The sequence below is a fragment of the Neopsephotus bourkii genome, unplaced genomic scaffold (genome assembly GCF_033783945.1).
Source record: "Neopsephotus bourkii isolate Nb327-2 ecotype Australia unplaced genomic scaffold, CSIRO-AGI_Nbou_v1 NB_245, whole genome shotgun sequence".
Lineage (NCBI taxonomy): Eukaryota > Metazoa > Chordata > Aves > Psittaciformes > Psittacidae > Neopsephotus > Neopsephotus bourkii.
Window position 1 is genome coordinate 902,480 of NW_026900755.1, and position 22,916 is coordinate 925,395.

Below are 22,916 nucleotides of genomic sequence, written 5' to 3' on the forward strand. Positions count from 1 at the left end.
TGATATAAATGAAGGTCAGAACTCTGCTGCTAGAAGACAGAACCACAACCATATCCTGGATGCTCTGAATCAGCTTAAGATCAGGTGCCCGAGAGAACTGAAGATGAGGTGCCTGTAGTCTGCAGCACAGCTCCCTTCTACAGCTGTGCTGGTACTATTTGTCTCAGTCCAAATCCACTGACTCCACTTACAGAAACAGGTTGACCTTTATCAAACTAAGAGGTACAACTAACAAGAGATACAAGGATTAAACTGATCAGATATAAAACCACTAAAGAACACATAACCATTTGTCTAGAGAAGTTTAACAGAGCAAATGAATGACATTACTGTCCTAACTGAAAAGATTGCGAGGCTGTAAACTGTAAATATTTCTGGGCACTGAGCAAATCGATTAGAGACCCTTCTTCCATCACCTCTTCTTTTTTTGTCTCTCACTGAGAAAAAGCATGACTATTTCTCCGCTCCTCCTCCTGCCTGGAGTTCTGAGTTCTCCATCTGGTTTGGTTTTTGTTCGTCTATTTCATGAGACACTGAGGACAACACAAGCCTCCACTCTGACACAAATAATGAGGCTGTATGGAAAACCTGAAGCTTTGGACTCTCTTTTAGAACAAGGGCAGTGCTTCAGACAGAGCCCAGCAAAATGACCTGGACCACCCTCTTACCATCTAGCCAATGCCATCAGTTTTCCTAGAGATGGGAAGTACTTCAGCTGCAGCTCTTTCATGTATGCTGCAGAAGCTGCAGACAGCACTGGGACAGGTCTACATGGAGGGAAATTAAGCTACTAGTAGTACAAATCTTGGTTTACAAGTAAATATGTGTTCAATTAATCTTAATTTAAAAATGCTTACAGATAGATTGTGTTTTCTATTCTATGGTCTGGCTTCACATTTTATGCTACTACAAATACAATGTGGTGGTATTTTCAACTATTAGCCACTCCCCTCCAAACCACCTAACCTACAAGCACCGTACAGTACAGTAGTACCTACACAGACTATTACTAGTATGCTAAGACACAGTATGAGGATATTTTTAAGCTGACTAGAGACAGTGAACTAAGTGAAGTGATCTTACTAGTCTTTGCTTAAACAATGGCAATATCCTTGCCTTGTTTGATATGAGTTGCTTCCCATCATGCTAGGAATAAACTTTAATAATAAGGTACAAACACCTTTCCCCCCTCTTTTTCTTCTCTAAACAGAGAATTTGGCAAAGAAAGAAGACATAAATGCCAATCTTTAAACGTTTCCTAGTACCCTTATGATCTTAAAAACATTAACGTGAAGAGAAAGAACTACTTTACAGGGCAATTAATAGGACAATTATTTAAAAGTCCAGAATACAATCTACTGAAGAAAGGAAGTATCATAATTCAAGAAAGATCTCTTAGTCCATGTTATACCTAAAGTATATTGATATGTTGTATAGATTAAATATACAGTAAACAGAAATACACAACTCTTCAAATTTATTTTAAGCCTAAAATTGTATTAGTTTTATCTGGCTATTGGAATCTTTATAATACAATCGCCTGTGCAAACCCAGCTCTCTGGGACTGGCTGGCATGGCAACTGCCATTTAAGTTAACCAGCAAGTAACTTGAAGAGCAAAAGGCCTCACATTCTGCTAATCTAATTTTCCTATGCACATACTGAATTCCAATAATTGCAGAAAGCAGCGGAGGACAAATTAATTATCACAGCTAACTTGTCTAGGAAAACCATGACCAGAATATTTTCATACTCTCGCATGACATGCAACTTAACAGTCTGGATGTGCCAGAAGGATTTGCAGTGGGGGTATGTGAATCCCTGTGTTAAAACACAGAGATACCTATATTCTGTTCAGATGTCTGTGTGCGCATCTCTGTGTGCACAGCTTTAGCATGTTAAAACAAAGAAAACAGTAATAAAGAAGCCTCTGTGCAGGCAGACAGGGAACAATCTGCCCAAGAGGAGCAGATGTGAAGAAAAAAACACTAATTAAACAATGCTGAATGAACAACATTTCGTATAAAGAATCCTTAATTCACGGATGTTCAGGCACTTCAGTTTTTTGGATTAATGGTGGTCCAGTGGAGAGCTCTGTCCCTCACCACAAGCTGAGGCAGCAGAAGTCAAACACCATATTAGCATTCTTGCGAGAAAAAGCAGTTAAAAAACAACTAAAAACCCACAACAAAACAACTTCCACAAGTGGCTCTAACATCAGTTTTGTGAGTTACTGCAACGGCTGACTGTTTTGCAACACCAACCTGCACTAATCTCCCACCACCAATCACTCACTAGGATGTTTTACTCCTGTATTATTCAGAACTACTATTTTTAAGCTTTGACGTTTATCATAGTTGCACACATGCTTTTTGTGTAAAAAGGTTAGTTCCATTATCATCTTTAAGCCAATTTATAAACCAATTATAGTCCACTGACAGATGAGGTTTAGAAAGCTAGGTTGGAGGGTCCTTGGACTTTGACAGCTTGTACCAAAGTGAGTCTGCACTCAGGAAAATCTGCTGATGATGTGTCTGCTCCATTCTTAATTCTTTGCCAAATGAGATACTGGGTAATAAGGTCACTGAACGAGCGACTGGCTCCCCAGGAAAGCTCAGTTACTAAGGTTCATTAGGCTGCAATTTGTTACCTGCCATGAAGCATGTGCTTGGGTTTGAGGCCGGGACAAAAAGCACCTTTTACAGCAACCAAAGCATTTGAAATCCCTTGAGATACAGAGTGAATGAACTACACAGCAGTGACCAGACAGTAGATATATCCAATAATGAAATGCAAGATCACAAATTAAACAACATATAACTATGGAAGCTATTAGTTTTCAGATACCCCCCAAACACTGTAGCAGAGGTTTACAGATGTATGAGGTACTGTACTCAAAAATGGCAAACTTAATACACTAAGTTTACTAAAAGTTTTTTTTTTTTACTCCCATCAACCTAAATGTTATCTGATATTCTTAGATACTGTGACAGAAAAGAAAAAGTGAATATTCTTTTACTTCCTTGAAAACGCTCCCTAATTATCTGTTTGCTAAACCACCAAATTTCAGATCAAACACCATCGTTTAGGGACTCAGAAATATTATATGCAGATCTTTGCAATAATCTGTGGCCTTTGGATCCCACTTTTGATAGGGAAGATTTTTGTTCCAAAAAGAGAAAAAGAAATGCATCAAGAAATCAAAAGCATCCCTACCTTTTAATGACTATACTGTAACTTTTTAAATAGTATAATTAAAAAGATGAGTTATTATAATATATCACACTATAAACTGTTCCTCAGTTGCTGTTAACTCACTAGTGTTTTCATTCCAGTGATTATTTTCTGATGTTTTATTAGAAGCTATTTGAGAACATAAAGTAGAAACAGAATACAAAAGTAATTTAGAATTACTGTGTGTATTTAGCCACTTTGGTAGGAAAGTGCTCTGAAAAGGCCTAACAGGATTTTTTTTGGCCGCTACTTAGGGTACTTTGTGGTTGCAATGTGACAATGATTAAACCACAAATGATTTAGCAGGGTTTTTTTGTTGCTGTAGGGTGGGATTTTTCTGCCAGTACAGATGTCACAATCTTACTAAAAAAATTGAGTATGGCAAGGTTGTAGTAACTTCTCCCCAAACTGTGCTAAGGTTAAGTTACATTTAATTTCTGAGTGTCCACAGACAAGGGCAAAAGGCCCATTTGTCCCCTGGCACTGCCACTGAAAAGCAGACATAATATGCAGTCCTTGTCCAGCCAGCAACCCACTGGAACACATTAAAATCTGCCAACACACAGAGACCATATCAGACATAAAACAATGGGTCCTTAAAAATTCCAATCAAACCTAGTTTAAAAAATAAACCAAAACATCATTTAAATACTAAAAACATAGGTTTTTTTTCCCCTCTTCCCTCGGGTGCTGGAGAAGAACTTGTGGTATTTCTGATTATCATGCTTTCTTTTAGGCCCACTAGATGAACCACTCAGTTGTAGTTCAGTTTTCAAGCTTCATTTCTTGCAGTACAAGGTAAGACAACCGTACAACAGGGAGAGGAATCAGAAAGTGAGAAACAAAAATGCTGTACTAAACACTGACAATGTTTGGGCAACAGTGAAGCTGTTCAAAGTTTCAGATAACGTGTAGGTAACTACCTGTAAGCCTCACAGAGTCAGCATCAGATGGCTATACAGATGCCCAATTTAGGGATGCAATTTAAGGCTGTATTTTACAGCGGTGGCATAGCTGCATACGATGAGGACAGACTGTAAACTTTCCTGTCCTAAGAAGGTGACAGGAACTATGCTGAATGTGCTGCTGTGTCACACCTGCAGATACCTGCGGTATTGACTACAGGGATTACTAGACATTAGCCTGTTCTGTGCCATGAATGCCACAGCCACAGCTCCAAACCAGGATGGACTCCTTCAAAAACCATCCTTCAGTTCCCAAAGAAGATGCACCTGCCTGACAGGGGTGAGAGTTCCTAAAGGGAAACAGAGATGACTCCCCATCACCTCTGAAATTCAGACCTCTTTTTCAAAAGACTCAACAGCATTGTGTTATTCAGTTGCACACTGTAATACTTCTTTTGTATCAGTATGATGGAAGTTTTAAGCGGTAAACCCACCCTTCCCATTACAAACCCTGAACATGATCATCTATATAACACATCAGAGGCAACATCAAGATAATAGCCTGTCATGCTGAAATCTTAAAAGAAGCAATTTGAATAGATGCAGACAGGAGGCAAGAGGAGAACTTTTTCCGTGCCTGGAAAGATGCAGCACTGGGGTTGTGCAGTGCTGGTAAACACCATGTATCTTACTGCAAGTTCCTTCCAAACAGGTGTACATTGAAAATGAAGAGGAAAACGATGGGGGGGGAGGAGGGAAGTGTGTGGAAGGAGTGATGGTGGTGTGGAAACTTACCAATCTTTGAAGCTTAGAAAAGACTGCTTAGATAAGATTGCGGGCAAAGAGCGTAATCTTACGTCCAGCAGTTTCACGCTCTGACAGCTACAGCTGATGCAGTGTCAAGAATGAAGGACTCAACGAGCTTTGTACTTCAACTCAAATTACAATGTATAATGAGTGCATTTCCTGAATATTGAACTGGGAGAAAATTAGTGCACATCAGAACACATAAAAGCAACTTATTTCCCTCAAAGTCACTACTAAGATCAGAACTGTACAATGTTAAAATATTACAACCTGTAACAGTTATGAAAAAAGAATTTTAAAAGCCAAACAGCCTTAAATCAAAACCCATTCACTACAGAATGGCTAAAACCTGCAATCAATTTAGGCTCTAAGTCTGTGAAGACTTCTAAATGTTATCTGCTTTGTACAAGCAGCATCTTTGAAGAACCACTGAAAGTAGTAGAAAAATCCATGCAAGGCATTCAGCCTTGTTGAAAAGCTGCAGGTTTGCCTTGAACTGCAGAGGCTCCTACAGACAGGGCTGCTCAGAGACACCCACACAGAAGGGACTTCAAGGCAGAAAGGCCCAACTGTTTTAAAGTGCCTGGTTTTGCACACTTGGAAATAAATCAGCGCTATTTTAGTCTTCGTAACATTGCAGTGGTCACTGTATGCATGGGTCAGCTCCTGCACATTAGTCACCAGCAGGGAAGAGCAGCTCCCAGAAGGTTTGCAGTCAGACTCACAGGCTGAAATCCTGCATTTCAACAGCTTGCTGCTCGCACAGCGGGACTGCAGGATCTGCTGAATCTGACAGAAAAAAATGCTTTTTTTTTTTCACCTCTTACCATCGGTTACTGCTATTCTGGGCAAGGATAACTTATGTGTCCATCAACATAATCTTCCAGTAATCAATGATCCAATCCCCCAGTAAACAATGACACTTGTTATTAAATAAAATCTTGCAAGAATCAAGACTGTAACTGTCACTGTTGTCTGCACACTGTAAGCACTGCCTGTGCAAACTGTCTGTGCATCCTTTAGTTCCTTCAGCTTTCTCTTCCTAACTGGTGGCTTATACTTTAACCATTTATACTGACAAAAACAGAATTAACTTACCAAGGAAAGCTATACTACCTTTTCTGCATCAGTCTCAGAGAGTTAGTATCCAAAGGGAAACTTATTTATGAACATCAATGCTGGCAAGAAAAATACAGCCAACTCCACTCCATAGAGAACAGAGCAGACTATCAATAGCTTTTTAAAACATACATTGAGAAGATTTATTTTCCAATCTATCTTTAACATAATAACACATTCTTAATTGCAAGGGTGGGAAAAATAATACTGCAGTGTCATTCATCAGGATTTGTGGATATCAAGTACTGGTTACATCATGCCACGAAAGCATTTGGTCTTCAGACAAATTGGTATAAAATCTTCAACTCCTGTCATTAATGCTTTATTTCTAAGAAGAATAGTTTTGCTTCAGATATTACAGATGATTAATAATGATCAGCAGCATTCTGCCTAAGATATGACAATCTGAATGGATGAAATATGAAAAAAATTCATATAGGCATTTTGAAATTATACAAACTATAAAATAGATTGTGCTCTCACACCCCTTCCTGTTGTGCTATTGTCAAAAGGTCCAGTTTATAGTCAAATTTCTTTCTAAAAAGCCACCAGAATTAGCTACTGTTTTTATACAGCACAACAGCAAGCTTGACCCCATGGTATTCTACTACGTGCAGCTCTGGACTACATAAAACTTTAACAACTTGCATGCAAAAAACACCCATTGCATGTGAATGAGAACCTCGTACTTAGCTTGTAAGGAATAAATATTAATAAGTTACAATTATATTCTTTAGGTACAATACATTTTAATCCTAGATGAATACAGTGACAATTAGTCTATAGGTGTATTCAAAATAGAAGCAAACAAGAATCTAAATTCTAAAGACATTACAGAGCTGTCACGGATGAAAGTAGTAATCTGTGAAGCTGCAAATTTGGAATTTGCATATGTTCCCAAGCACAACTCTGTTCAACTTAGTAACAGAAGTAACCGCTAGCAGTATCATCTGCTATGTTAAATACCCTAGCTGTTAGTTTCCAATTAAACAGTTCTTTGATTATTTGGGTTATTCTAATCCCTGGTATTAGTACTCGCCTACCTGAGCTAAATTCTCCACTGTCAGAGACATGCTATTAGAACATAGAGCAGGGAACCAGACTGCCACTCTGAATTCAAATTACAGCATTTTATATTGCATAAAATAGGTTATTTATGAAACCGGTACACTGAACCTACCTCCACCTAACAGTCTCACTCAAAGAATCATGCCTCAATATTTAGATACCAAAATGTTTTCAGGAGTATACACCATCCAAAGCTTACATTTTGCTGTACAAATATACAGACGATTCAACTGCTGAAGTCCCAGGGCTTGTATCTACCTCCATAAGCTTTACTACTTGAATCCTTTAGCAGCAGATGAACACGGAGGAGACAAAACACTGCAAAATAAAGTGCCTGTTTTGGTTTGTTCTTCTAATTGACAACATTCCTTGAAAGGACGTACACAGGGAAACTAGTTAATGTGGGCTCCTCCACTGCAGAGTGGTTAGGAAGCTACACAAATGAAAGAAAACTGAAGAAATCAGAAGGACAAAAAGCAGGCACACGCTTTCACATGGCAGCTCAATGCTTATGCAGTTACAGCTGACTGGAAGACAGAGATCAAGCCCAGATGGGATTAACTTTGTTTAGCTTCCTACATCTACAAATACACAGGGCTGTCTTTGGTCCTCTGCCACCATGGAGAAGCAAGAAAGACAAGTGGCCAACTCTAGGTGTGACTACAGCAGCAATTTAAATAATAACATGCTGTGTCTGGTTTAAGGTTGCATATGGCAGATGACACACCATCGAGTTGTCACGTTTCATCCTAGTGAACTCCAATGGTCCTCTTCTCCAGGTTCTTAATGGAAAGCCTAAGAGACCTACAGAAGGTTCTAATGCCTTTCTCTGAATCATTCTGCACCTCACACAGTTTGGCCCTGAATCTACTGAATGTGATAAAGAAATGATGGAGTGGAAGTGTTACAGCTAACTTGAGAGAATCAACTTCAGACACCTATTCTCAACTACAAATCACAAGACGCATCCTAGTAAGACAGCTGGAGCAGAGACAGGAGGGACCATCAGCTACGGAGAACATTTCTTAATCAAAGCCTGACAGCTACTGGCCCTTGCTCACTGGCTGTTTGCTCCAAACCTCTCACCTCAGCCTCTTTACCTGAGAACACCTTAGTCTTTGGGAACTACTTACTTGTTTGCATTCATTCAGCACCTGCATCAAAATGGTACCCATTTCTGGCAGGCTTCAAGGATTAGGTGATTTCTATATGATTAATAAAAGGATGTTTCATTTGCTTGATATTTGCATTTACTTCTTTGACTGAAATGCTTTTGACTGTACTTGATTTTCAAACGTTTTGAAGTGTACTTGACTGTACTTTCTTGCTTAAAGACTGTATGGCAATCTTGGCATCAATGAAATTTTCAACGGCTGATCTTTGTTCCTGGAAGAAAGGATTTAAGAGCTTAAAACCCCCATGTCTTTATGTGAAACCTGAGTTCTGGGAAAGCTAAAAACAGGCAGGAATCTTCCAGCCCAAATATAGAAAAACCTTCCATCTTCCATTATCAGAGATAGTCCTGGGACTGAGACTTCCTTCAAGATGTTCCTCAACAGCATGTATCCAGAAAGCAAATCCTGGAAGCCAGAGGCAACACAATGCTCACTCTCTTAGACAGAAAAATGCAAGACTTGAGGATATGCATACACCCCTGAGCACAAGCTCCAACTTGACAAATATCAGGTACAAATCCTACAGGCAAACACTATAATGCCAGTGTCCTGAGGAGGAAAGCTTTCACACTGCACATAAACTGACTTTGTGAACAACAACTTCTGTGCATATTTGGAACCATTTTTTATTTTTCATTTTTACTGAAACAAACAAACATCAATCAGAAAATATTCCCAGCTGCATAGCTATGTCTGAATGCAATTTTGGTTCAATGGGGACTTTGGATATACAAGCTTTTTAAATCATATAAATGTAGAGATAGGGAACTGAGTGGCTGCCAACCTTGCCTTACTCAACTGTTCCCTGGGAGCAGTTTGCTAGACAAAGAAATCTTTTTAAAAAAAAAAAAACCTCTGGAATTTAGCACAATAGACCTCACTGATTGAGGTGTTTTAATTCTTTCTTTCTCTGCCCCCAGATACTAAGGTATATAGATATTGAAAAAAGTATTTTGTATTCTTTTTTTAAACATAAACAAGTTTTGCAGTAGTAGTAGGAATGCTAAACACAACAAGTTCTCTTCCTTCCCTTTCTGCTGCAACTTCCCATTACTCTACAGAGAAGACAGCGAGGAATGTTCAGAAGTTCCAGTGTGCAATTCCAAAGGGATGAAAATGGAAAGTATGTGATTGCTCCAATATTTAGCTCATTAATCTTAAAGACTGTTTATGATCTAGTGCATTAATCCAAAATAGCTTTAATTGCAAAATTTGAAGATAAGCGTACTTCCTTTTAATTTCTTCTCAAAATAATAGCATATTTAATATATTTGAGAAATTTCAATGTTTCTATAAATAGAAACTGTATATAGAAACTTTATGTGTATAGAAACCATACTCTCCTCATCAACTAGGAACTGAATTTATGGAACGCTAATTATTAGTATTCTCTAAATGAGAAGATGGACATGGTATAAACACACAGTCATTTGCTTAAGACTAGAAAAGAAGCAACTCTGCAGTAACTTTCAAAATACTATTTGACTTGTATGTAATCAATGCTTTACTCGACAGTAAAGCATCCATATGAACGAAGTGATACTCAAAGCCAGGTTAAGTATGAATGTGCTTTATACACAAGACGTGAAGCACATCTCTGTCTGTTGGCTTGCAAAGTAACACCTGTCAAGAGCTAGAGGTGTGCACTCAGGTATTCACTGTCATCAACATCTCTTTGTACATCACTGATACTTTCATTTGCACGTTTCAGAACATATTAAGAGTCATGGAGTGATTTGGGTTAGGAGGAGCACCAGGAAGGTATCTGGTCCAAACTATGTCTCAGGGTAGGCTTATCTTCACAGCTAGATAATCTTTCTTCAAAAAGCTGTTTTCCAGAAGTTTCAGAGACAGACTTTCCACAAAATCAATTATTTTACATATTTCTTCAAACAGATTTATATTGATGACAGAGAGAAAACAACCCTGGCCTCCCATTTGTAATTTACAACAAACAATGGTTAATAAAGCTATCACACTGACACTGGATCTAACTTACTTGACTGGTATAAAGAATGGAGTGAGACAGGATTTGTGAACGATGCACATGTGCCTTTTCAAGTTCTTCGTATCTTTCCACTATCAACAGACGTGCCAAACTTGCTCACAGAAGTGTCTAATCTACCCCTGCAGTTCAGGCTTTCAACTGCTACCATGACAGCTGTCCATTGGAGGTACTACAGGCATTAGAGTTGAGCCCTTACACCAGCCATTAACCATTACACTATACAGCCTTATACCTACTCATGTGCTACACAGTACCTTTTTTTCCACCACAGTTTGCTTTTTTAAGCCTCAGCAATTACATGGGTGGGGGAGAACTACACTAAAAGCAGTATTTTTATGGTTACAGCATCAAGGACTCCAGAGTTAGGCAATATCAACTGACACTGTCTGTGCAAACTTTGCTTGGACCCTTGGTGCTGACGTGTAATCGCCCAGTCCTTTAGTTACATGACCATTCACTCCTTTGGATGGGGTGGCAGCAGTAGCACAGCCTTTCTGATGATGCTGCCTTTTTCAGTCCTTTACTTAACACTTTTTTGAGATTTTCAATTAGACTTACCAGAGAAGCAGACCCAGTGCTATGTTTTGTAATGTAGTACCTCAGCCCAGTGGAAAAGCTTCCATCAGACCAAGTAAAGCTTCCTACCAAACACAAGATGCAAATTCACAGGAAGCCCCAAGTGCATTTAGTTCTAGGGCTACTTATTTCCAGAAGACTAACTCCAAGCCAAGCACAGCTCCTGCTCGGCCACTGAAGATATCTGTTCCTTATGTAATTCATCTTCCAAGAGGAAGAAAAACAACAGACTTCACAAAAAAGCAAGCATGGCAAATGCACCTGAATGTTGTGGCTGAAATTAGCAAGCATTCTTGCCTCAAACGCTGACTCCCAGCAGAATGCCAGGCAACTTGCTTTTTATGTATTTTATATTTGTTTATTAATAATTTTATTTCATTTTACTGATGTCTGGCTTGACAATCTGATTTGCAGAAAAGCTGGGCACTCACAGCTGCAACAGAGGTCAAAACAGCTGGGGTCTGAGCAAGAGCAATGCTTAACTCTCTGAAAAAGAAAAACCAAAACCAACCTCCAGACTGATGAATTTCAATCTTGGAATCCAAAATGAGTCAACAGCTTTTATACTAGCTTCTCCAGCCCATGTGCCACTGCTTGCAGAAAGTGAACTTCTGCACACTTCCACATCTCTAAGAGGAAGTGTAAGCCAACTTAACCGCTGCCAGGTACCTGCATGCTGCTATGATGGGCACTAAGAAAAACTGGTGAGGATTTTAATAATTCTGGATTCAGAGCAGGTTTTGAACAGTAGGCAATAAACAGCACTGGACCACTCATGGAACGAAAGGTTAAACTAAACTACTGAATAGCTGCTGATTAGCTCAGCTCTTTTTGCCATATGCATCGCATGAAGACAGCAGAGAAAGAAACAAGATTTTAATTCCAGTCATTCTTGGAGGTGAAACCTCTTGGCTGGCCCCACTTACTGTGTTTTGGTTTACACAATGCAGTTTTGAAGTGCATGAGCTGAATTCTTCAGATGAAAGTAAACTAGGAGATATGCTCCAGGATTGCACCTAATTTTCTTCCACCAATTTACTAAATCTAATGAGATCATAAAACAATGCATAAGTGAGACAAATTAGGACACTAACTTCTGAAATACCGTAAGTCTGGTATACTTGGCTTTGCAATTTCACTCTTTTTTCAGTTATTTTTATGTAGAATATCTATGTAAAGACAAATTGTTTCTCATATCACTATTCTGAGTAAGAAGCAGATGAAGCCTCAGCCACCAAAGTGAATGGAAGTGTCACTATTCTACACATTTGCCCCTGTATTTAGTTTTGTCAAAGAGTAAATTTAATGCAAACAGACTTGATGCATTAAGAATATTCTCTAAGTAGAAATGCAGCATTCCTCTCTGACATCCTGGATCACAAGCCTGACTTTGTAGGAAAGAGACAATTATCCCACTGCCACACAAGCATGCCTTTTTGACTCTTTCACTTCAGTGATAAGCTTCAGTGATGAGATCCATTTTCAGCAGTTTCAAAACTGATGCTTATGCAAGACTGAGTATGTCTTTCTCCCCTTTAATTTTAAACAGATTTGGTTTGTGGCAGCAGTTGTGACAACTGCATTGAATTTGGGCTACAATCAAATAGATAGTGTTTCTTAGCTTTCAGAATACATTATTTGGCTTGCAGAAAGCACTCTGTTCTTTCAGTTGGAAGGTAGGGAGACCCATGTATGTGATTTTAGCTGTTTGCATGTTTGGACCATGCACAGGACCTAGTCAAATGAATGCTTTGCTACAATAAAATACAATGTTTTGGAGTGTTTTTTAAATTATGACAACTGTTCGCATATAGAAGTATAAACAAAATGTATTAGGCAGAGGTCTATTATCTCCCCAAAAGTAGCTTGACTTGGGAGTCAACTAGGTTCGTATGAGAGCCAAACTGAAAAAAGAAATGCAAACCTCTGAACTATACAAAACTATAAATAATGTTTGAGGTTGCTAGCAAATATGTGTCCTTCCATAAGCACAATTATGTAAGCCAGTATTTGGTTATTAACTCTCCCTAAAATACTGGCTCCCTATCTTGTCATAAGAAAGACTCTGGGAATTATTAACCTCCTGAAGACAGCAGCTACACATCCGCTGTGACCTGTGCCACAAGGCCTAATTACAGCCCCAGTTCTGCAGCTGGGGAGAAATACCATTTCCTACAGTTGCTGACACTGCTGCATACACTCCTTCTGTGCAGCCTGTGCCATGAATGGATACTGTTACGTGAGCCAGTCACTTGACTGACTCTGATCTTAAGAACCCAGGGAAACGGAGACAAACAAAAAACAGCAAAATGAGCAGGAGCTCTGCTTTTCTGAAATCTGACTAAAACATGATGGGGCTGGGGTTTACATTTAGTGCCTATAAACCCACTAGCTTTTCTGCCTCCTTCTTCAGAGACCTGAAGTATTAATTTTCTGTCAGTCAGGGAGAGAAGCGACACTGAGACCTGAATTCACATCATCCCTTCCTGCTCTCCTCTGTGACTGCCACCGGCTCCCCCAGGAGCAGATCCTTTTGCTTTAGTCAATGAGTTAACAAATTGGGTTTGTTCAATGAGAAGAAGGCGGCTGCTGCCTCTCCCACAGAAACAGCTTTCTCTGGGCAGCAGTAACAATACATTCAGCTTGCATCCACCCCTTTGAGGGGCTCTGCGGTTTCTCAGTGGCCTGAGAAGTATGTGACACAAAACATGCTATAAAGGTCACTGTTTCTATTTCTTCTTTTCTACAGTGGAGTATTAGCCTTCCAGGAGATCCAATACCCCTTTCAACTAGTACATGACATGGCAGTTTCTCTGTATGTCTCAGTGTTCAATTAAAATACCTAGCCAAAATATTTTATTTAAAGGAATACAGTGGAAGGTACGAGGCAGATACATTTCTTTAAAAGGATTTATGAAAGCATTTACCAGAAACGTCTTACCTCCTATGTCTCCTTCAGTAAGAAAAGGTGTGTGATTGAAAACTCAATAATTCTTTAATACCCAATTTTAAAAATTATTTAAAGTTGTATATAAAAGAGGAACTCTCTATAATTCAACTTATTATTTCAGTTTGAATTGTCTTTAGAACATTTTAAGTTAATTTGAGACAGTCAATGTTTTTCTGACAACTACCTATTTTAAGTGTTACATGCCAATTTCAGTACTAGAGTCTTTGGTTTTTGGTGTCTTTTTGAGAGATCATCAGAGCAAAATATAGCAACATAGTCAGATTTTTTGCATCAGCGGCAGATGGACTGCTGCGGAAGAACTAGTGTACCAGCCACATGCACCTGAAGAGCAGACTTTTCCATGTGATGAAAAAGTTTGCACATTGAAGGTGTCTACCCAGATCTGTAATTCAACAGAGTGCAAAAAGTCTAGGTTGCATTTCAGTACACAGAAATACCAAGTAAACCAAATCAATGAACCAACCCACAGAACGTGTGTTTAGCCTGTTTTCTGTAGCCAGAAAATTCATGATTACTAGTCTTATAAACAGCATAAATACATTTGCACCATTTTTCTAAATAGGCAAGACAACTAAAGCCAGTGGGAACAAATGTTCAGTCCCATCTTCTGTCAGACATTCAGAATGAATTCTATGTGAATCTCAAATTCCCAAGGCTAGTAAAGGATCCTTACAACTGCTTTTCAGAAGCACTTAGCTCAGTATGTCCTTATTTTCTGACACTGTAAACAAAGTGTTAAGTAAACTGAGGAATTCTCTGCACCATCCTCAGTACAGCATCACATTGGGTCTCAAGTTCTGAAGACAGTCTGCAACTTGTTAGCATGAAATACTGCCAAAAAAGTTACATAGAATTAAAGGTGGCACTGAAACGTAAAGCGAACTATGAAGCAGAAAGGAACAAGATTCTTCAGGGGAGAAACAGCAGATGGTGGAGAATGCACACTGTTATTAAACTGGCAAGACACCTAGTCTCATTTTGCAGAAAAGCCTCAACTGTTATTGCTCCCTTCAAAACTGTTCGAACAAACTGTGCTTCTCTCAGCTTCTGTAACAGGAAAATTACACATGTTCTGACTGGCAATCCAGAAAACCTATGCTAATGTGGTAAATTTAAAGGATAAGTGTGCTTTGTGCACTAAGTGCATTTTTCTCAAAGCTGTTCTATTAGTAATACTGAGAAATGCTCAAGTACCTTCACCAGTGAAATACTCAAAATCACAGCAGCAGTTAGCTCAACAAGCATTTGTTGGCTGTCCTGAAAGCAGAATTGGAGAAAATTAAGATTTTCATCAAGCCAGGCAGTTGTTTCAACTGTGAAAATGTACACTTGATGAATTAGGTTGCCTGCAATTTAACAGCCTACAGTGAAGTACCCAATAGTCAGTGCTTTCCAAAGCTTTTTAAGGGTAATTGAGTATCCTCCTCAAAGGACGCACATTCCATCCTCTTTTTCAACAGAAGATTTCTGTTGAGCTTACATGTAAAATACAGAAAATGCCTGAAACAAACTGCAGCATGACACAGATGTTCAGACTCTGACTTCGGTCTCTGGCAAAAGCTTCCTGCAAACACACACCTGTGTAACTGTCACCACTAGTTTAAAGGAACTTAAAAAAAAAAAAAAAAGCAGAATATTAAGATATCTTCTTAATCCTATTAATAATTGTTTATGTGGGATTTTTTTAAAGCATTTTATGGAAAACGTTGGGTGTTCTATTTCTATCTTCCATTAGAAGCTGTTTAAACCTGTAAATTAATTTTGCCATCTTGTTCCTTTCCAGCACTTTCTAAAACCCAAATATAAGTGTCTCAAGAGCCTGAATGCTTCCATCAAACTTGTCAATTCCTGCTGACATGTACTGATCTTTTACCTGGCTTGACTGCTTTCATTACAGCCCGTGATGACTTCAGCACTGCCTCATAGATGGCCCTCTGGTCAGGAGTGAACTTTCCATTCGCAGGGAAGGTGCAGGTGATGTCAGAACCGTAGCAGTAATACTCTCCTCCCATATCAAACAGGCTGAAAAGGAAACAGAGGGGGGAGAAGAAATGAAAATTTAATGCCAGAGAAGAGTAGAACAGAAGATACTTCTCTTGCTGTGCACTTAAAAGCCACCTGCATTTGGGGAGTTGGCCACCCCTTGAATGCTGTTCCTAAGTAAAATAAGACAACAGTCCCTTGGAATCTGCCAGCAGAAGAGTATCTGCATTACCTAAGGCTTAAGTGGACACCCTTATGAGATGTGCTGGTCCTGGATGAAAACACTGAGAGAATGCACGAAGGAAGATAAGAAGTACGTGAGGAATCCATGCTCTTCAGTTCCAGTTTCTAGGGCCTCTTCTCAGAAGAAAACACACATTCTTTTTTCTTTCCTGAGAAATGCTATCACCACATAGAGGGTCTAACCTCAAAACTTAACAGAAAAATGTTAATTAAATTACGACCTCTTGTATCTAAGTGTCAAAATGCATCTGATGGTTTAAATGAAAATATCCCCAGTAAAGGTTGACTCCCACTCCTCACAGTATAATCTTCCCTTTAGGACAAACTTGCCTAACTAATAGAGATTAAAGAAACAAGGATTATGGGACAATCCAACCAGAAAAGAACATTTAATACAGTTTTCTGCATCAGAATTAAAAAAAAAATAATTAACTGCTTTCTTTTATAGGGACCAAAAAAACTGGTTTACCCCTTGAGAAGTGTATTCTATACATGAATCAGTGATTCTCTACTGATTGCTCAGTTGCCAAAAATCAATCTACAAAGAATAGCAAATGGGTCTCTACACCCTTGTGATAACTCAGTTAGTCATCTGCGGTACTATGCTTCTTGAGACGACCTGATAAGGCACTGCACTGGTTTCAGCGGGATCAAAAATCAGAAAAGAACCAAGTAACCATTTGGATCAAACAACAGGCCCCCTAGTTCATCACACATTTGATTACACGTAGGCATTTGACCTAGGGAATTACAGACCAGTCAGTCTCACCTCTGTGCCTGGAAAAATCCTGGAGCAGATTCTCCTGGAAGGCATGCTAAGGCACATGAAAAACAAAAAGGTGCTTGGTGACAGCCAGCATGGCTTCACCAAGGGGAAATCCTGCCTGACCAATTTGGTGGCCTTCTATGATGGGGCTATGGAACTGATGGACAAGGGTAGAGCAGTTGATGTCATCTACCTGGCCTTGTGTAAAGCACTCGACACTGTCCCACACGACATCCTTGTCTCTAAATTGGAGAGACATGAATTTGATGAATGGACCACTCGGTGCATAAAAAAGTGGCTGGATGGCCACACACAAAGAATTGTGGTCAATGGCTCAATGTCCAGCTGGAGACCAGTAACGATTGGTGTCCCTCAGGGATCGGTGTTGGGACCGGTCTTGTTCAACATCTTTGTTGCTGACATGGACAGTGGGATTGAGTGCACCCTCAGCAAGTTTGCCAATGACACCAAGCTGTGTGGTTCGGTTGATACGCTGGAGGGAAGGAATGCCATCCAGAGGGACCTTGACATGCTTGTGAGGTGGGCTGATGCCAACCTCATGAAGTTTAACCATGCCACCTGGGTCGAAGCAATCCCAGACACAGATACAGGCTGGGCAGAGAAGAGATTCAGAGCAGCCCTGCGGAGAAGGACTTGGGGGTGCTGGTCAATGAGAAAATTAACATGAGCCAGCTTCAGTGTGTGTCTGCAGCCCAGAAAGCCAACCATATCCTGGGCTGCATCAAAAGGAGCGTGACCAGCAGGTCAAAGGAGGTGATCCTGCCCCTCTACTCTGCTCTCATGAGACCTCACCTGGAGTATTGTGTGCAGTTCTGGTGTCCTCAACATAAAAAGGACATGGAACTGTTGGAACAAGTCCAGAGGAGGGCCACAAGGATGATGAGGGGACTGGAGCACCTCCTGTATGAAGACAGGCTGAGGAAGTTGGGCTGTTCAGCCTGGAGAAGAGAAGGCTGCGAGGAGACCTCATAGCAGCCTTCCAGTATCTGAAGGGGGCATATAGGGATGCTGGGGAGGGACCCTTCATTAGGGACTGTAGTGATAGGACAAGGGGTAAAGGGTTCAAACTTAAACAGGGGAAGTTTAGACTGGATATAAGGAGGAAATTCTTTCCTGTTAGGGTGGTGAGGCACTGGAATGGGTTGCCCAGGGAAGTTGTGAATGCTCCATCCCTGGCAGTGTTCAAGGCCAGGTTGGACGAGGCCTTGGGTCATATGGTTTAGTGTGAGGTGTCCCTGCCCATGGCAGGGGGTTGGAACTTGATGATCTTAAGGTCCTTTCCAACCCTAACTAACTATTTTATGTATTGTAAGACTTTGGTCGTGACAGACAGCATTTGTGTATCCTCCTGTTTTCCTAGGTAACAAATGAGAGTTCTGCTGATTTAAGTCTTCTTCCAGTCACTTCAAACAACTGTATGAGTTTCTTGTCATCACAAGAAATATAATTTTCCTTTACTGTGTTTGAAAACCTTGGAGTCTTCTTCCTCTTGCTTCTGCTTCACAGCAGGCTCAGTCAGACAACACAAGCAGAAGGAAGGACACTCCACGGGGACACCCTCTCTGACACTGAGTCCTAATTACAGCAATAATTAGGAAAACCGTGCAGCATAGCTCTGTCACCAATCAGCACACATGACTATGTAAAGATAAGCATAAGCTACCATAAAAAGTGCTACAGCACTCGGCTGTAAATGTTCACCACTTCCAAAATAACTGCCACTGCAAGCAATGGACAATAAGTAAACAAAGGCAGTCACGATAGAGCCAGGTAATATTCCAGCAGGGCTGGGGCTTTTCCTGCTACGCAGCATACCCAGACACATACCGATGAAATTTACTCTGAGAAATTTTAAAATCCACCCTACAATTTCCTCCAAGAATAAATCTTCACACTGACTGCAAGCCCTGCTGAAGTCACCACCAGCCTCCCCAAACTGGGCAAGGTTCACCTGCAGAGAGACTTGCAGGACTGGAACTTCAGGAACAAACCCCATAGTTTTTAAACGCGGAACTCCACAAGGCTTAAAGCTACAGGAGCAAACTCCTCAGGAGAATGCCACAGAAAGAACTGCAAAGCTATGTATGAACACACAGAGCTAAACTGAACACTATATACATACACGAAAATATGAAATTTGGTATGTTAAAACCAGAAATTTGCTAATTGAAAAAAGGTATGCAATAGACAACGTCAGGCCCAGAGGGTAAGCCACCCCCCCAGGATTCGACACCAACACAGTAACCGTAAGCCAGCCTAGCCAAACCTCAAAATCAGAAACCCCATCAACACTGCTTAAGTTTTGATTTTATGGTTAGATTCGCTGCTAAAAATAACTAATGACACACAAAGAAAATCTAAGGATGCAGAAAACTAGTTGCAGCAACTAAGAATCACATAAGAAGCTGCTACATTCTCTAATGTGCCAAGAAGATACAGATTTCAGACTAATTATAAATCGTTCTACCTATCCCAGACTGAATCCTTTCAAAATCACAAATCAAAATTTATGTTGCTTTGTGGGATTCACAGCACCTTTGTGGCCTAACTCTGTTGCATTTACAAGTCTTAAGTGTCAGGTTAGTATGGTGACAGTAAAGCTGTGAACAAGAACTCCCAAACTCCCTGTCCATATCTACTGGAAGCTGCTACACTTTCTGTATTTTACCTGAAGAACAGTTATTCTGAATTTACCACAGGCAAAGCTATGTCTTTAACCTTGCAATTACCAGCATTTTCTCAAACTCATTCATCATTTGGTGGTTGTTAAATAGTTTTTTGAGTTACTGGAACACTGAGTAATGGAAAAAGAATATCACAAAGCTGATGGTACACCAAAACAAGTCTCACAAACTAGGAAGCACCATTTGTTCAGGTTTCTTGGCTTCCAGACAAGAGAAGACATGAGGGAAGATGATCAAATTCCACCTTGGAGCACAATGCATCATCCAGCCTGTGTGCTTCAGTGAATAAGCATCCAAACCAAACTGTACATTTGGGAGATATTTGGCTTGTATTGGGAATTCTCTTCCATTTAACTTCAGTTGGGAACATATCCATTAATTAAAATGTTGCCCAAGACATGGACATAGCCCAAATATTGTGGTTATCCTGAGAAAATAATGGGAGGCTGAGAAGATCCTAGTTTCATATCTTTGCTTGCCAGGCACAATAAGTGTTGAAGCACATTTAAGTCAAATAAAATTCATGTGAGCTACTATCTTCTCCAGCTGACAAACTGGAAAAAGTTTCTAAAAGCAGGTTACTTTAAAAAAAAAAAAAAAAAAAAACAAAACCAAACCACATAACATTTATTTTACCCTGAAATTATATAGTAACTGCTAGTGAACTGCTAGTAAAAGAGATATTATAAATGTATTTTTAGTATGTTCTCAATTGCATGGACTAAATTACCTCCCTGATAATGAAGCCTTACAAAGGGTCCTGCACAGAAACAACTACTTAATGTTATTTGTACTGTTATCAAATGTAGCAGCAATCTAAACAAATAAAATACACAAATGAAAATAGGCCTTACAGGCATCCTGATCTATGGCTTACCTTTTTAGAACTGTCTGATCTAGAGCAGTATGTGCAATAATATAACAAAGTATCTCCAAACTCTGTTGTATTTACCTTTTAAAGTGCTATACATCTAGCAGACTGTATATGTTGGCTATTACAAAAATTAACTGTGAACTCGGTTTTCTGTTGAATGAAGAAAAATTTCATTCCAGAACGTCCCTTTTCCCACTCCTTTTTCAGCAAGGATGTAACCGTTAATTGCTGATTTCAATGAATGCAGGGATGAAATGTCTGAGGTTTTCAGGTTTCTGAGGCATCTTGAAGGGGAAGGTGGCTGGAGAAGGAGTATTGTTGGTAAGTGAGAGGTGTGTGGTTGTATGTCAAAGTTATCACTGTTTTAGGGTGAAGCTGATGAAGGCTTTTATTGCACAGCTCAATCTCTTCTAAAACTTTCAGAGAGAGAAGCTAGTCTTGCTTTGCATTACTCTGTTGGGAGCAAAAGCAGCAAACACCTACCTGGCTCGCTCCTTTTCAGGGTGAAAAGTACATGATGTATAAAGCAGATTTAACAGTCAGAAGACCTGAGCACTCTCTAAAAATGCCATATTACTGCCTCAGTTTGTTTTCTAGAATAAGTAAGAAGCTGTACCACAAGTAAAAGATGCATAGCAGAAATATTCCAAAATCCTTCTTGGAAGCATGGGCATAGCTCTCCTAAGGAAAGTCTCAGTTCTGTGTATATATATAATCTTTCTTCCTGAACATATTGCAAAATACTGTAAACATTATTAACTAAAACTGAACAATGCGAAGTATGAGAAAAATCAGATAACCTGTCAGTTGCTCTGCTGAGAGGATGACTCACTTATGTATCATTAATACATCAGCCAACAGCATCAAAAAAGTTGCATTCTGCATCTGTTTTAGAAGTCACCTTCAAGTATTACTAAAAGCATTTCGTTCCTTTCATGTGGAAAAAGTCTGACACCACAACTTAAAATAATTTTGTACATAAACTGGCATCAAGTTGAAAAGAAGCAGAAACACATGTCACATGCCGCAGAAAGCATCAGCTGGACGTCCCGTATTACAGGAACTTCTAGGCCTTTCTATGTTCGACCAAAGAGGGCTTCTGCTCCCTGTGCAGGAACTGAGGAGGGGAGTCTGGACAAAATATTTCAAGTCCTGTTGATTTTCATAGAATCACAGAATCACAGACTGGTTAAGGCTGGAAGGACCTTAAAGCTCATCCAGTTTCAATCTCCCTGCCATGGGAAGGGGCATTAGACCAGGTTGCTCCAAGCCCTGGTCAACCTGGCCTTGAACACTGCCCACAGCTTCTCTGGGCAACCTGTGCCAGGGCCTCACCAACCTCACAGGGAAGAATTTCTGCCTAATGTCTAATCTAAACCTCCACTCTACCTGCTTAGATCCATTCCCCTTGTCCTATAATTTTAAAGTGAATTCAGGCTTCAAAGTTGCTACTGTAACTGATACTGTAACTGATATGCTACATGACATGATGTTCTTTTCCCTTCCTGAGCCTCTGAAAGAATACAGATAAGTAAGAGGTCACTGTGTTACTTCCACAGAACACTGGTACCACAAAATACAAATTTATAGTCACATTTTTGGCTTTCAAGCCAAAATAGTACACATTTTGGTATTGATTTTAGCTTTCTTAACTTCTGACTGTGAAGCATCACAACACACTTGGTATAACACCGTAGATTTGAAAACTGTGGACTATAAATATCCATGTTCTTTTCTTCATAAATTCACTGTATACCATTTTTTAAAAATAAAGCATCATCTTCCTCTAAGAATGTTTTACTTTTATAGGCTTGCTGACACTTTTACTGTCAAATAATTTGAAACTGCCAGGCAATGAAGCAAATTATGGCCAATATCACAATGGGAAGCAATACTCTATTTGGGATATCTGAGAGATGTGTATGAATGCTTATGATCCAATCATGAACCCAACACAAAGACAAGCTCTCGCAGGCATTTCTCAAGAAGCCTACAGCTACTCCCACAAGGTAACACGTAAAGCTGTCACCTTCCTGCTCTATGTATCTGCTCAGACTGTACACTCAGAACTGGATTGCCTCACAATAAAACCCAATTATTCTCCTGCAGTTGTTGATGCCACAAAGCGACAACTGAGATGAAAGCCAGCTGGATTTCTTCCTGGTACAGCACACTGCGGTACAGGATTGTACTGAGTGTCACTCACTTCTCACCCATGTCCTCCCCAGCTCCTGTTCTCAGGACAAAATCTTTCCTTCCCCAGAGCGGGTCTGCAAGACTAGCATTTAGAAAACTGACATCACTGTATCTTATTGTGCTCTCCTTGTACCTCAGGTTAAAGGTGAACAGGTATGAATACTGATATACTTAGAAATGTTTATTGAGGTTTTAGGGGTTTGAGGCATTATTAACCAAGCAGCCACACAGATGAACTGGTGTCAGTCCAGTTCTAGGACAGCAGGAATAAAAGGTACACACAACCT

At 39.8% G+C, this 22,916-nt stretch overlaps 1 protein-coding gene across 1 annotated transcript in view; it reads right to left on the reverse strand.

Moving 5' to 3' along the window:
* Positions 1-22,916, reverse strand: part of PEPD (peptidase D) — a 141,773-nt gene that overhangs the window by 24,066 nt on the left and 94,791 nt on the right. Inside the window, 1 exon segment of the mRNA XM_061345964.1 lies at positions 15,736-15,884. Coding sequence (XP_061201948.1) covers positions 15,736-15,884 — 149 coding nt within the window.